Source organism: Entelurus aequoreus, linkage group LG09 (genome assembly GCF_033978785.1).
Source record: "Entelurus aequoreus isolate RoL-2023_Sb linkage group LG09, RoL_Eaeq_v1.1, whole genome shotgun sequence".
In the NCBI taxonomy this organism is placed as follows: Eukaryota; Metazoa; Chordata; class Actinopteri; order Syngnathiformes; family Syngnathidae; genus Entelurus; species Entelurus aequoreus.
This window is the reverse complement of record NC_084739.1, coordinates 76,304,487-76,318,131: the sequence shown is the minus strand read 5'-3', so window position 1 is coordinate 76,318,131 and position 13,645 is coordinate 76,304,487. Positions and strand designations below refer to the sequence as shown.

At 37.3% G+C, this 13,645-nt stretch overlaps 1 protein-coding gene across 4 annotated transcripts in view; it reads left to right on the top strand.

Annotated features, from left to right (window-relative positions):
• Nucleotides 1-13,645, top strand: part of LOC133657762 (LIM domain-binding protein 3-like) — a 70,529-nt gene that overhangs the window by 44,008 nt on the left and 12,876 nt on the right. For 3 of the 4 annotated variants that reach the window (XM_062059459.1, XM_062059458.1, XM_062059463.1), the window contains exons 4-5: nt 6,332-6,401; nt 10,919-10,941. In XM_062059459.1, the coding sequence (XP_061915443.1) occupies nt 6,332-6,401; nt 10,919-10,941 (93 nt within the window). Of the gene's footprint in view, nt 1-6,331; nt 6,402-10,371; nt 10,521-10,918; nt 10,942-13,645 lie in introns of all 4 variants that reach the window. The other variant, XM_062059462.1, reaches the window with a different exon arrangement.

The following is a 13,645-nucleotide window of genomic DNA, read 5'->3' as shown; positions in this document are numbered from 1 at the left end:
CTTAGTCTTTTTAGTGCATAAGATTGTTGCAATGTGTACTTATAATTAGTCCTTTTGTGTATTGGTGTGTTACACCTGTGTACTTATATATAGTCCTTTTGTGTATTAGTGTGTTACTCTTGTGTACTTATACTTGGTCTTTTGTGTATTAATGTATTACACTTGTGTACTGATACTTAGTCTTTTTGTGTATTATTGTGTTGCGCATGTGTACTTATACTTAGTCCTTTAGTGTATTAGTGTGTTACACTTGTGTACTTATATTTAGTTGTTTCAGTGCGTAAGTGTTTTACACCTGTGTACTTATACTTAGCCTTTTTGTGTATTAGTGTGTTACACTTGTGTACTTATACTTAGTCTTTTTAGTGCATGAGATTGTTGCACACGTGTACCTATAATTAGTCCTTTTGTGTATTGGTGTTTTACACCTGTGTACTTATATTTAGTCCTTTTGTGTATTAGTGTGTTACACTTGTGTACTTATACTTAGTCTTTTTAGTGCATAAGTGTTTTACATTTGTGTACTTATACTTAGCCTTTTGTGTATTAGTGTGTTACACTTGTGTACTTGTACTTAGTCTTTTTATTTATTAGTGTGTTACTCTCGTGTACTTATACGTAGTCTTTTTATTTATAAGTGTGTTACTCTTGTGTACTTATACTTTAGTCTTTTTAGTGCATAAGTGTTTTACATTTGTGTACTTATACTTAGCCTTTTGTGTATTAGTGTGTTACACTTGTGTACTTGTACTTAGTCTTTTTATTTATTAGTGTGTTACTCTAGTGTACTTATACGTAGTCTTTTTATTTATAAGTGTGTTCCTCTTGTGTACTTATACGTAGTCTTTTTTATTTATAAGTGTGTTACTCTTGTGTACTTATACTTAGTCTTTTTAGTGCATAAGTGTTTTACACAGGCGTACTTATACTTAGTCTTTTTAGTGCATAAGATTGTTGCAATGTGTACTTATACTTAGTCCTTTTGTGTATTGGTGTGTTACACCTGTGTACTTATATTTAGTCCTTTTGTGTATTAGTATGTTACACTTGTGTACTTATACTTAGTCTTTTTAGTGCATACATGTTTTACATTTGTGTACTTATACTTAGCATTTTGTGTATTAGTGTGTTACACTTTTGTACTTATACTTAGTCTTTTTGGATGGATGGAAGCTCGTTTGGACACAGGCAGTGCATGCTGGGTAACGTCCGGCGAGCCAATCAGAATCCAAGGAGTGGTTTGCTTGCAGATGTTGATTGTTGCCAAGTTCTCACAAGTGTCTTCTTTCCGTGAGGGCAACCAATCACGGCCTCCGTCGTGGTCTTTGTCTCCGTCGTGGTCGGGAACACGAGCTCCCGGGTCACCAAGGCCGAGGAAGTAATAACATAGAAGAAGAAGTAATAACGTGGAAGGAGAAGTTCTGAGATCTGAGCCGATATGAAGACATTGTTGTACCCGTGCAAGCTGAGCCCAAGGGAGGGACGTGTCACATGACCTGCAGATATTGAGGTCATGTGACCCAGAGGTTCTCGCGTACGTGGCGTTGCCTTCAAGGACCTCGGTGATGCCGCAGCTTCACCCGACCCCTGCTGTCTCGTGAATAATCGACGTATTGATTTTACAACATCAAAGGAGCGGCGCGCTGAAAATGGCCGCCGGGCTGCACTCTGAACGCCCCCCCCCCCCCCCAACCCCCCCCCCCACCCCCACCCCGCTCTCATTTTAGGAGCGCCGCACGGAACCTTTTCTCAAGGGGAGGCCACCTGCACGCCAGCACGGCGGCCCGGAGCTGTTTGACGGATGAGATCTGATAAGTTGAGCGAGGAAATGAATGTCGGCGCTCTGAGCTCCGAGCGCGGTTTCATAACGGCAAACGCCGCGGGTGACGGCGATAAGACACCGCGCTGGCGATGAGGAGGGATTTGACCTCCGCTGACACGCAGCCGTCTTCCACATGTCAGGGTCAGCACGTGCTTCTAGTGATTTATTTATTCCCCACATTTATTTATTCCGCACATTCATTTATTTCGCACATTTATTTATTTCCCACATGTATTTATTTCTCAAATTTTTTTATTTTGCACATTTATTTATTCCTCACATTTATTCCGCACATTTATTTATTTCCCACATTTATTTATTTCCCACATTTATTTATTTCTCACATTTATTTATTCCGCACATTTATTTATTTCCCACATTTATTTATTTCGCACATTTATCTATTCCGCACATTTATTTATTTCCCACATGTATTTATTTATGTCCCACAATTATTTATTTCCCACATTTACTTATTTCTCACATGTATTTATTTCGCACGTATATTTATTTCCCACATGTATTCATTTCCCACATGTATTTATTTCGCACATTTATTTATTTTCCACATTTATTTATTTCCCACATTTATTTATTCCGCCCATTCATTTATTTCCCACATTTATTTATTTCCCACATGTATTTATTTCCCACATTTATTTATTTCCCACATTTATTTATTTCCCACTTTCATTTATTTTGCACATTTATTCCGCACATTTATTTATTTCCCACATTTATTTATTTCCCACATTTATTTATTTCTCACATTTATTTATTCCGCACATTTATTTATTTCCCACATGATTTATGTCCCACTTGTATTTATTTCACACATTTAGTTATTTCGCACATTTATTTATTTCCCACATTTATTTATTTTTCACATTTATTTATTCCGCACATTCATTTATTTCCCACATGTATTTATTTCCCACATGCATTTATTTTGCACATTTATTTAATTCCCACATTTATTTATTTCCCACATTTATTTATATCGCACATTCATTTATTTACCACATTTATTTATTCCCCACATGTATTTATTTCCTACATGTATTTATTTTGCACATGTATTTATTTCCCACATGTATTTATTTCCCACATGTATTTATTTCGTACATTTATTTATGTCCCACATTTATTTATTTCCCACATTTTTTTATTTCTCACATTTATTTATTTCGCACATATATTTATTTCCCACATGTATTCATTTCCCACATTTATTTATTTCGCACATTTATTTATGTCCCACATTTATTTATTTCCCACATTTATTTATTTCTCACATTTATTTATTTCGCACATATATTTTTTTTCCCACATGTATTCATTTCCCACATGTATTTATTTCGCACATTTATTTATTCCCCACATGTATTTATTTCCCACATTTATTCCGCACATTTATTTAATTCCCACATTTATTTATTTCCCACATTTATTTATTTCTCACATTTATTTATTCCGCACATTTATTTATTTCCCACATGGTTTATGTCCCACATGTATTTATTTCGCACATTTATTTATTTCTCACATTTATTTATTCCGCACATTCATTTATTTCCCACATGTATTTATTTCCCACATGCATTTATTTTGCACATTTATTTATTTCTCACATTTATTTATTTCCCACATTTATTTATTTCGCGCATTCATTTATTTCCCACATTTATTTATTCCCCACATGTATTTATTTCCCACATGTATTTATTTTGCACATTTATTTATTTCCCACATTTATTTATTTCTCACATGTATTTATTTCATACATTTATTCCGCACATTTATTTATTTCCCACATGTATTTATTCTGCACATTTATTTATTTCCCACATTTACGCTACAACGTAAAGTTAGGCTCCACTCATCCAAAATGTGTTAGCTTTATGCTAACTTACATTGGATTTGCCATACACATGCTACTGATTAGCATTAGCGATTTTACATGGCGACTCAGCTGCCAGTTTCTACTGTGAAATTTACTCTAGTTTTTAGTGAATATCTGGCAACTGAGGTGCCAGTAAAAAAAACTTTTGTACCCTTTTTCTATTTACAGTAACGCACTGTAAAACAACAGCCGTAGATTATACGGTTGATGGCGATAATACGCCGTGCTGAGGGTGAGGAGAGATTTTCCCATCCCCCGCTGAGAACGCTGGCGTGTTCCGTGTGACACGCAGCCGTCTTCCACACGTAAGGGTCAGCACGTGCTTCTAGAGAGTTCTGCTTCCACTCGCCATTTCCATGAGGATGATAGAGTCATGTCACACAACAGCGATATCACATCTTATGTTATATGGTTCACGGTCGCGATACAGTCACATCAATTATCAACATGATAAGATATTAATCTGATAGGGTATCAATATGATTAAATATTAATCTGATTGAGTATCAATGTGATGTAGTATCAATATGATATGATGTTCTATCTGAATTTTACTGTAAAAAAGAAGCAGTACCATTTACAATAATATGCTGTCAAAAACAATGCAAATATTACGGTAAAATCCTGGTTGGAAGGGGATTTATATGGATCCATTCGTCACGGTTTACCTGACACACGAAACGTGACGAAATGGGTGGTTGCACTATCCACTTCAGCCGCCAGATGGCAGTAGAGTGCTGAACATCTTAACATGTGTTTTGTGGAAATTTCATTGTTATGTAGAGTGGCACTTTCCATCATTTTCAGCAGACTGCATTGCAAAATGATTAACCCGCCCCTTTTCCACCCAGGAATGGGGCCATATCAGTATGATGTAGTATCAATATGATGTAGTATCAGTATGATGTAGTATCAGTATGATGTAGTATCAGTAGGATGTAGTATCAATATGATGTAGTGTCAATATGATGTAGTATCAGTATGATGTAGTATCAGTATGATGTAGTGTCAATATGATGTAGTATCAGTATGATGTAGTATCAATATAATGTAGTATCAGCATGATGTAGTATCAATATGATTTACTGTCAATATGATGTAGCATCAGTAGGATGTATTATCAGTCTGATGTCGTATCAGTATGATCAGTATGATTTCTTATAGATATGATGTAGTATCAGTATGATGTAGTAACAGTATGATGTAGTGTCAATATGAGGTAGTATCAGCATGATGTAGTATCAGTATGATGTACTGTCAATATGATGTAATATCAGTATGATGTAGTATCAGTATGATATAGTATCAGTATGATGTAGTATCAATATGATGTAGTATCAGTATGATTTAGTATCTGTATGATGTAGTATCAATATGATGTAGTATCAATATGATGTAGTGTCAATATGATGTAGTATCAGTATGATGTAGTAACAGTATGATGTAGTGTCAATATGAGGTAGTATCAGCATGATGTAGTATCAGTATGATGTACTGTCAATATGATGTAATATCAGTATGATGTAGTATCAGTATGATATAGTATCAGTATGATGTAGTATCAATATGATGTAGTATCAGTATGATTTAGTATCCGTATGATGTAGTATCAATATGATGTAGTATCAATATGATGTAGTGTCAATATGATGTAGTATCAATATGATGTAGTATCAATATGATGTAGTGTCAATATGATGTAGTATCAGTATGATGTAGTATCAGTATGATGTAGTATCAATATGATGTAGTGTCAATATGATGTAGTATCAATATGATGTAGTGTCAATATGATGTAGTATCAATATGATGTAGTGTCAATATGATGTAGTATCAATATGATGTAGTATCAATATGATGTAGTGTCAATATGATGTAGTATCAGTATGATGTAGTATCAATATGACGTAGTATCAGTATAATGTAGTATCAACATGATGTAGTGTCAATATGATGTAGTATCAATATGATGTAATATCAGTATGATGTAGTATCAATATGATGTAGTATCAATATGATGTAGTATCAATATGATGTAGTGTCAATATGATGTAGTATCAGTATGATGTAGTATCAATATGACGTAGTATCAGTATGATGTAGTATCAATATGATGTAGTGTCAATATGATGTAGTATCAATATGATGTAATATCAGTATGATGTAGTATCAGTATGATGTAGTATCAATATGATGTAGTATCAGTATGATGTAGTATCAATATGATGTAGTGTCAATATGATGTAGTATCAGTATGATGTAGTATCAGTATGATGTAGTATCAATATGATGTAGTGTCAATATGATGTAGTATCAATATGATGTAGTGTCAATATGATGTAGTATCAATATGATGTAGTATCAGTATGATGTAGTATCAATATGATGTAGTATCAGTATGATGTAGTATCAATATGATGTAGTGTCAATATGATGTAGTATCAATATGATGTAATATCAGTATGATGTAGTATCAGTATGATGTAGTATCAATATGATGTAGTATCAGTATGATGTAGTATCAATATGATGTAGTATCAATATGATGTAGTATCAGTATGATGTAGTATCAATATGATGTAGTGTCAATTTCTTTGTCCTTTGAGGTTCAAGCGTCCTGTCGTCATGCCGACCCCGAGGATGGACATCAGCTTTCCCATGATCCCTCACCAGCAGGTAAGCTCTGACTAGGAGAAACATGTATTGTCCGGTTTGTCCACAAGATGGCGCCGCAGGCTCAAAAAATGTGATTGGTTGACAGTAGAGCTGCTGCGTGCTGATTGGTTGAAGGTTTGAGAACAAAGGAGTGACAGGGCTCAATTGCATAATATGACACGTGTGACATGTGTAGTCATTTAGGTCAATTGTTGTTATTTACCACGTGGCGAAAAGTATAAATAAACTTATCCTCGCAGGTTTATCATACATTAATAATCAGAACAAGTTTATCATACTTTAATAATCAGAACAAGTTTATCATACATTAATAATCAGAACAAGTTTATCATATTTTAACTACAGAACATGTTTATCATACTTTAATAATCACAACAAGTTTATCATACATTAATAATCATGGCAACTTGCGAGATGCTGCAGCAGTTTCGTATATTTATTTATTTCTCACATTTATTTGTTTCCCACATTTATTTATGTCCCACATTTATTTATTTCGCACATGTATTTATTTCCCACATTTATTTATTTCCCACATGTATTTATTTCCCACATTTATTTATTTTGCACATTTTTTTATTTATTTCACACATTTATTTATTTCACACATTTTTTTATTTCGCACATTTATTTATTTTGCACATTTATTTATTTCACACATTTTTTTATTTACCACATTTTTTTATTTCTCACATTTATTTATTTCGCACATGTATTTATTTCCCACATTTTTTTATTTCCCACGTTTATTTATTTCCCACATTTATTTATTTTGCACATTCATTTATTTCGCACATGTATTTATTTCCCACATGTATTTATTTCCCACATGTATTTATTTTGCGCATATTTTTATTTCGCACATTTATTTATTTATTTATTTATTTATTTATTTATTTCACACATTTATTTATTTCGCACATTTATTTATTCCGCCCATTTATTTATTTATTTCACACATTTATTTATTTCGCACATGTATTTATTTCGCACATTTATTTATTTCACACATTTATTTATTTCGCACATTTATTTATTTCACACATTTATTTATTTTGCACATTTATTTATTTCCCACATTTATTTATTTCACACATTTATTTATTTTGCACATTTATTTATTTCACACATTTATTTATTTCCCACATGTATTTATTTCGCACATTTATTTATTATTTATTTCTCACATTTATTTATTTTGCACATTTATTTATTTATTTATTTCACACATTTATTTATTTCTCACATTTATTTATTTCGCACATTTATTTATTTCTCACATTTATTTATTCCCCACATGTATTTATTTCACACATTTATTTATTGCCCACATTTATTTATTTCACACATTTACGCTCCAACGTAAAGTTAGGCTCCACTCATCCAAAATGTGTTACATTGGATTTGCCATACACATGCTACTGATTAGCATTAGCGATTTTACATGGCGACCCAGCTGCCAGTTTCTACTGTGAAATGTACTGTAGTTTTTACAGCATACCGCTGTGATTTTACAGTAAAAAACTGGCAACTGAGCTGCCAGTAAAAAAAACTCTTGTACCGTTTTTCTATTTACAGTAACACACTGTAAAACAACAGCCGTAGATTTTACAGGTAAAAAAAAAACTTGGTTGCCAGAATTTTACTGTAAAAAAGAAGCAGTACCATTTACAATAATATGCTGTCAAAAACAACGCGAATATTACGGTAAAATCCTGGTTGGAAGGGGATTTATATGGATCCATTCGTCACGGTTTACCTGACACACGAAACATGACGAAATGGGTGGTTGCACTATCCATTTTGCCGCCAGATGGCAGTAGAGTGCTGAACATCTTAACATGTGTTTTGTGGAAATTCCATTGTTATGTAGAGAGGCAATTTCCATCATTTTCAGCAGACTGCATTACAAAATGATTAACCCGCCCCTTTTCCACCCAGGAATGGGGCCATATGAACCCCTTCCCTACTGTAGCTGCCATTTTTTGGGCCGTAAAATCTACGGCTGTTGTTTTTACAGTATGTTACTGTAACTAGAAAAAAATTACAACTGTTTTTTTACAGTAAAATTCTGGCAAGTGTCCTGCCAGGAAAAAATATATATGTTATTTTTTTCCTATTTTACAGTAACACGCTGTAAAAACAACAGCGGTAGATTTTATGGTTTAAAAACATTGTCTGTACAGTATATGGACACATAACAAAAATTAAAGAAAGAAACATGATGGAGTGAAGCAGCAGAATTCAAACTGAAGTGGTGAGAGACGACTGTGTGACCTGGTGGGAACATTTCTGTTGCACCATCAGTCTAAATTATACTGTCATACATATAAGACATAAATATGACAAACTGTACAGTATATGGACACATACCAAAAAGAAAAGAAAGAAACATGATGGAGTGAAGCAGCAGAATTCAAACTGAAGTGGTGAGAGACGACTGTGTGACCTTGTGGGGACATTTTACCTGTTGCACCTTCACTCTAAGTTACACTTGACTTATATTTAGCCTGCAGCGCCATCCAATGTGACACACCAAGACATACGTGGCTCCTGTATCTCCCATCATGCATCACTCTTCCTTGCCGCCATCTCGACGAGCCTTAATGTTCTTTTTGCTTTTCTTCATTGCGTCACTTTTTCCCTAAGCTATAACAACAAGGCTGCGGAAACTGTCTACAGGCGGGGGGAGTGTCCCGATCCCATGTCGATATTGCACATCGCTCCCGTATCAACAAAAGAAAAATGAAATAATAATATGTGCCTGCGTGTCAAATGTGTGATATCATGTCCGATACAAGCAGTGAACACCCAAATGTCCCTCCAATAAACACACAATTTATTATATTTTACAGAAGTCATTTACAAAAGGTAAACAGAAACAAAAAATAAATAAAATAAAATACATTTAAAAAGATAATAAAAAAATAAAAATAAATAAATAAATACAAATACAATTTAAATTAAATAATAATTTAAAAAACATAGTAGGCGAGCAGCTACACAACAGCTAAGCACACAATAGCACACAAGCTAGACGTAATAATATCGCAGTGTAAAACGTGACATTTGTCAATATAAACGAGTATCAAATATTTATAGTTGCGCATTACTTACACATACAAAGTCTCCAAGGCAGAATCGTATTAGAAAGTCTCCAGTAACAAACGTGTCCGCATCATTCGACGTACTGCGTCATGAGCTGAACTTCATGAATTATTAGACTTAGACTTAGACAAACTTTATTGATCCACAAGGGAAATTGTTCAATTAAAATACAATTCAAAACAATTACCACTCCACTTCAATTTAAAGACAGCATAAGCCCATCCCAGACGTTTAATAATAGATATTTTAGTGTTTTCATACCTACCATTGTTCTCTGTTTTGACTCATTTCTCGTGTTCAAACATTTTCTAACATTCCACACTACTAAATAATACAAGTTGGTATGATTCCTGCTGATATCGTATCGGGTCAATACCGGTTTTGGCCGATAATCAAGACTCCAATTTCCGATCCTGAAGAAAAAGTAAATAAAAAATTGTATAGCTAATACATTTGAAAAATAAATATAAATAAACATTTTTAAAAATGTATCATTGAAAAAAAAAAATAGTAGGCTATAGGCTACTTAGTGCTGGCAGCTACACAACAGCTAAGCACACAATAGCACACAAGCTAGGCGTAATAATATCGCAGTGTAAAACGTCAATACAAACAAGTACCAAATAATTATAGTTGCACATTACTTACACATACAAAGTCTCCAAGGCAGAATCGTATTAGAAAATGTCCAGTAACAAACGTGTCCGCATCAAGACTCAGAAAGTAAGTGTACTTATTGATGGAACAATTTACAACAAGATACACTTCAGTAATATTTTTGGTCCTCGCCTTTATTACTCATCTTTGATTGATGTTTGCTGACCCCTCCCCATCTCCTCCCCCGCCTCGCCCGACGCCGCAGGTGAACGGGCGCCTGTCGGCCCGCAGTGCGTCCCCCGGGCCCGTCGAGGGCGCCGCCAGCCCCGCCGCCCGCAGGAAGCAGTATAACTCGCCCATCGGCCTCTACTCAGAGGACACTCTGAGGGAGATGGCGGCCATTCAGACGGCGTGGTACGTAGCGGGAGGCCGGCCGACATGGCGGCGGCGTGAGTCGGCGCCCGGACACGACTTGGCGTCGCCGCCGCCATTTTGGCGCCGCCCCTGTGCTTGACCCCTGTCCCCCGACCCCCGTAAAGAAGGAGAAACAGGAGCGCTGTAGAACTTTCGCTGTCAGATTAGGACGCGTGACACAGTGGGTGTGTCATTGCAGCGTGTTGACACCAGGGGGCCACGCCAGCTGGGCCTTCTTACAAACAGGCTGGTCATGTGACCTCAGGCTGGTCATGTGACCTCAGGGTGGTCATGTGAGCGAGGGTCCAAGTGAAAAGTGAATAACACGCTTCTCTTTCTCTGCCATCTTCCTCCTCCTCCTCCTCCTCGCTGGCCACCTTCGTCATCACACAAACAAGGTGTTCACCCCCGCTGCTCCCAAGTTAGTATTGTCTTGCTTTAAGAGTGTGTGTGTGTGTGTGTGTTGCTTTAAGAGTGTGTGCGTGTTGCTTTAAGAGTGTGTGTGTGTTGCTTTAAGAGTGTGTGCGTGTTGCTTTAAGAGTGTGTGTGTGTTGCTTTAAGAGTGTGTGTGTTGTGCTTTAAGAGTGTGTGCGTGTTGCTTTAAGAGTGTGTGTGTGTTGCTTTAAGAGTGTGTGTGTGTTGCTTTAAGAGTGTGTGTGTGTTGCTTTAAGAGTGTGTGTGTGGTGCTTTAAGAGTGTGTGTGTGGTGCTTTAAGAGTGTGTGTGTGTTGCTTTAAGAGTGTGTGTGTTGTGCTTTAAGAGTGTGTGCGTGTTGCTTTAAGAGTGTGTGTGTGTGCTGCTTTAAGAGTGTGTGTGTGTGTGTGCTGCTTTAAGAGTGTGTGTGTGTTGCTTTAAGAGTGTGTGTGTGTGCTGCTTTAAGAGTGTGCGTGTTGCTTTAAGAGTGTGTGTGCTGCTTTAAGAGTGTGTGTCGCTTTAAGAGTGTGTGTGCTGCTTTAAGAGTGTGTGTTGCTTTAAGTGTGTGTGTGCTGCTTTAAGAGTGTGTGTGTGTGTGTGTGTGTGTGCCGCTTTAAGAGTGTGTGTGTGTTGCTTTAAGAGTGTGTGTGTGTGCTGCTTTAAGAGTGTGTGTGTGTTGCTTTAAGAGTGTGTGTGTGTGCTGCTTTAAGAGTGTGTGTGTGCTGCTTTAAGAGTGTGTGTGATGCTTTAAGAGTGTGTGCGTGTGTGTGTGTGTGTGTGTGTGTGTGTGTGTGTGGTGCTTTAAAAGTGTGTGTGTGGTGCTTTAAGAGTGTGTGTGTTGCTTTAAGAGTGTGTGTGTGTGGTGCTTTAAGAGTGTGTGTGTGTGTGTGTGTGTTGCTTTAAAAGCGTGTGTGTGTTGCTTTAAGAATGTGTATGTTGCTTTAAGAATGTGTGTGGTGTTTTAAAAGTGTGTGTGTTGCTTTAAGAATGTGTGTGGTGTTTTAAAAGTGTGTGTGTTGCTTTAAGAGTGTATGTTGCTTTAAGAATGTGTGTGGTGTTTTAAAAGTGTGTGTGTTGCTTTAAGAGTGTGTGTGGTGTTTTAAAAGTGTGTGTGTTGCTTTAAGAATGTGTGTGGTGTTTTAAAAGTGTGTGTGTTGCTTTAAGAGTGTGTATGTTGCTTTAAGAATGTGTGTGGTGTTTTAAAAGTGTGTGTGTTGCTTTAAGAGTGTGTGTGGTGTTTTAAAAGTGTGTGTGTTGCTTTAAGAGTGTGTATGTTGCTTTAAGAATGTGTGTGGTGTTTTAAAAGTGTGTGTGTTGCTTTAAGAGTGTGTGTGGTGTTTTAAAAGTGTGTGTGTTGCTTTAAGAATATGTGTGGTGTTTTAAAAGTGTGTGTGTTGCTTTAAGAGTGTGTATGTTGCTTTAAGAATGTGTGTGGTGTTTTAAAAGTGTGTGTGTTGCTTTAAGAATGTGTGTGGTGTTTTAAAAGTGTGTGTGTTGCTTTAAGAGTGTGTGTGGTGTTTTAAAAGTGTGTGTGTTGCTTTAAGAATGTGTGTGGTGTTTTAAAAGTGTGTGTGTTGCTTTAAGAGTGTGTATGTTGCTTTAAGAATGTGTGTGGTGTTTTAAAAGTGTGTGTGTTGCTTTAAGAGTGTGTGTGGTCTTGGTAACCCCGACTGTAGGCGTTATGCTGGGAGGGGCGGGGCATGTTGGCGCCATTTTCATTTGGCGTCTGTTTGTGGTGATGTTGCAGTGTTTGCATGATGTCTGTCGGGCTCAAGCCAGCATCTTAAGTGCACTTTTTGACATGTCCTACGTGTGCAGTGACAGTGAAGGGGGCGTTTTGTCGAGGCTGACATGTCCTACGTGTGCAGTGACAGTGAAGTGGGCGTGTTGAGGCTGACATGTCCTACGTGTGCAGTGACAGTGAAGGGGGCATGTTGAGGCTGACATGTCCTACGTGTGCAGTGACAGTGAAGTGGGCGTGTTGAGGCTGACATGTCCTATGTGTGCAGTGACAGTGAAGTGGGCGTGTTGAGGCTGACATGTCCTATGTGTGCAGTGACAGTGAAGGGGGCGTGTTGAGGCTGACATGTCCCACGTGTGCAGTGACAGTGAAGGGGGCATGTTGAGGCTGACTTGTCCTACGTGTGCAGTGACACTGAAGGCGGCATGTTGAGACTGACATGTCCTACGTGTGCAGTGACACTGAAGGCGGCATGTTGAGACTGACGTGTGCAGTGACAGTGAAGGGGGCATGTTGAGGCTGACATATCCTACATGTGCAGTGACAGTGAAGGGGGCATGTTGAGGCTGACGTGTGCAGTGACAGTGAAGGGGGCATGTTGAGGCTGACATATCTTACATGTGCAGTGACAGTGAAGGGGGCATGTTGAGGCTGACGTGTCCTACGTGTGGAGTGACATTGAAGGGGGCATGTTGAGGCTGACATGTCCTACGTGTGCAGTGACAGTGAAGAGGACATGCTGAGGCTGAGGTGTCCTACGTGTGGAGTGACATTGAAGGGGGCATGTTGAGGCTGACATGTCCTACGTGTGCAGTGACAGTGAAGAGGACATTTTGAGGCTGACATGTCCTACGTGTGCAGTGACAGTGAAGGGAGCATGTTGAGGCTGACATGTCCTACGTGTGCAGTGACAGTGAAGGGGGCATGTTGAGGCTGACATGTCCTACGTGTGCAGTGACAGTAAAGGGGGC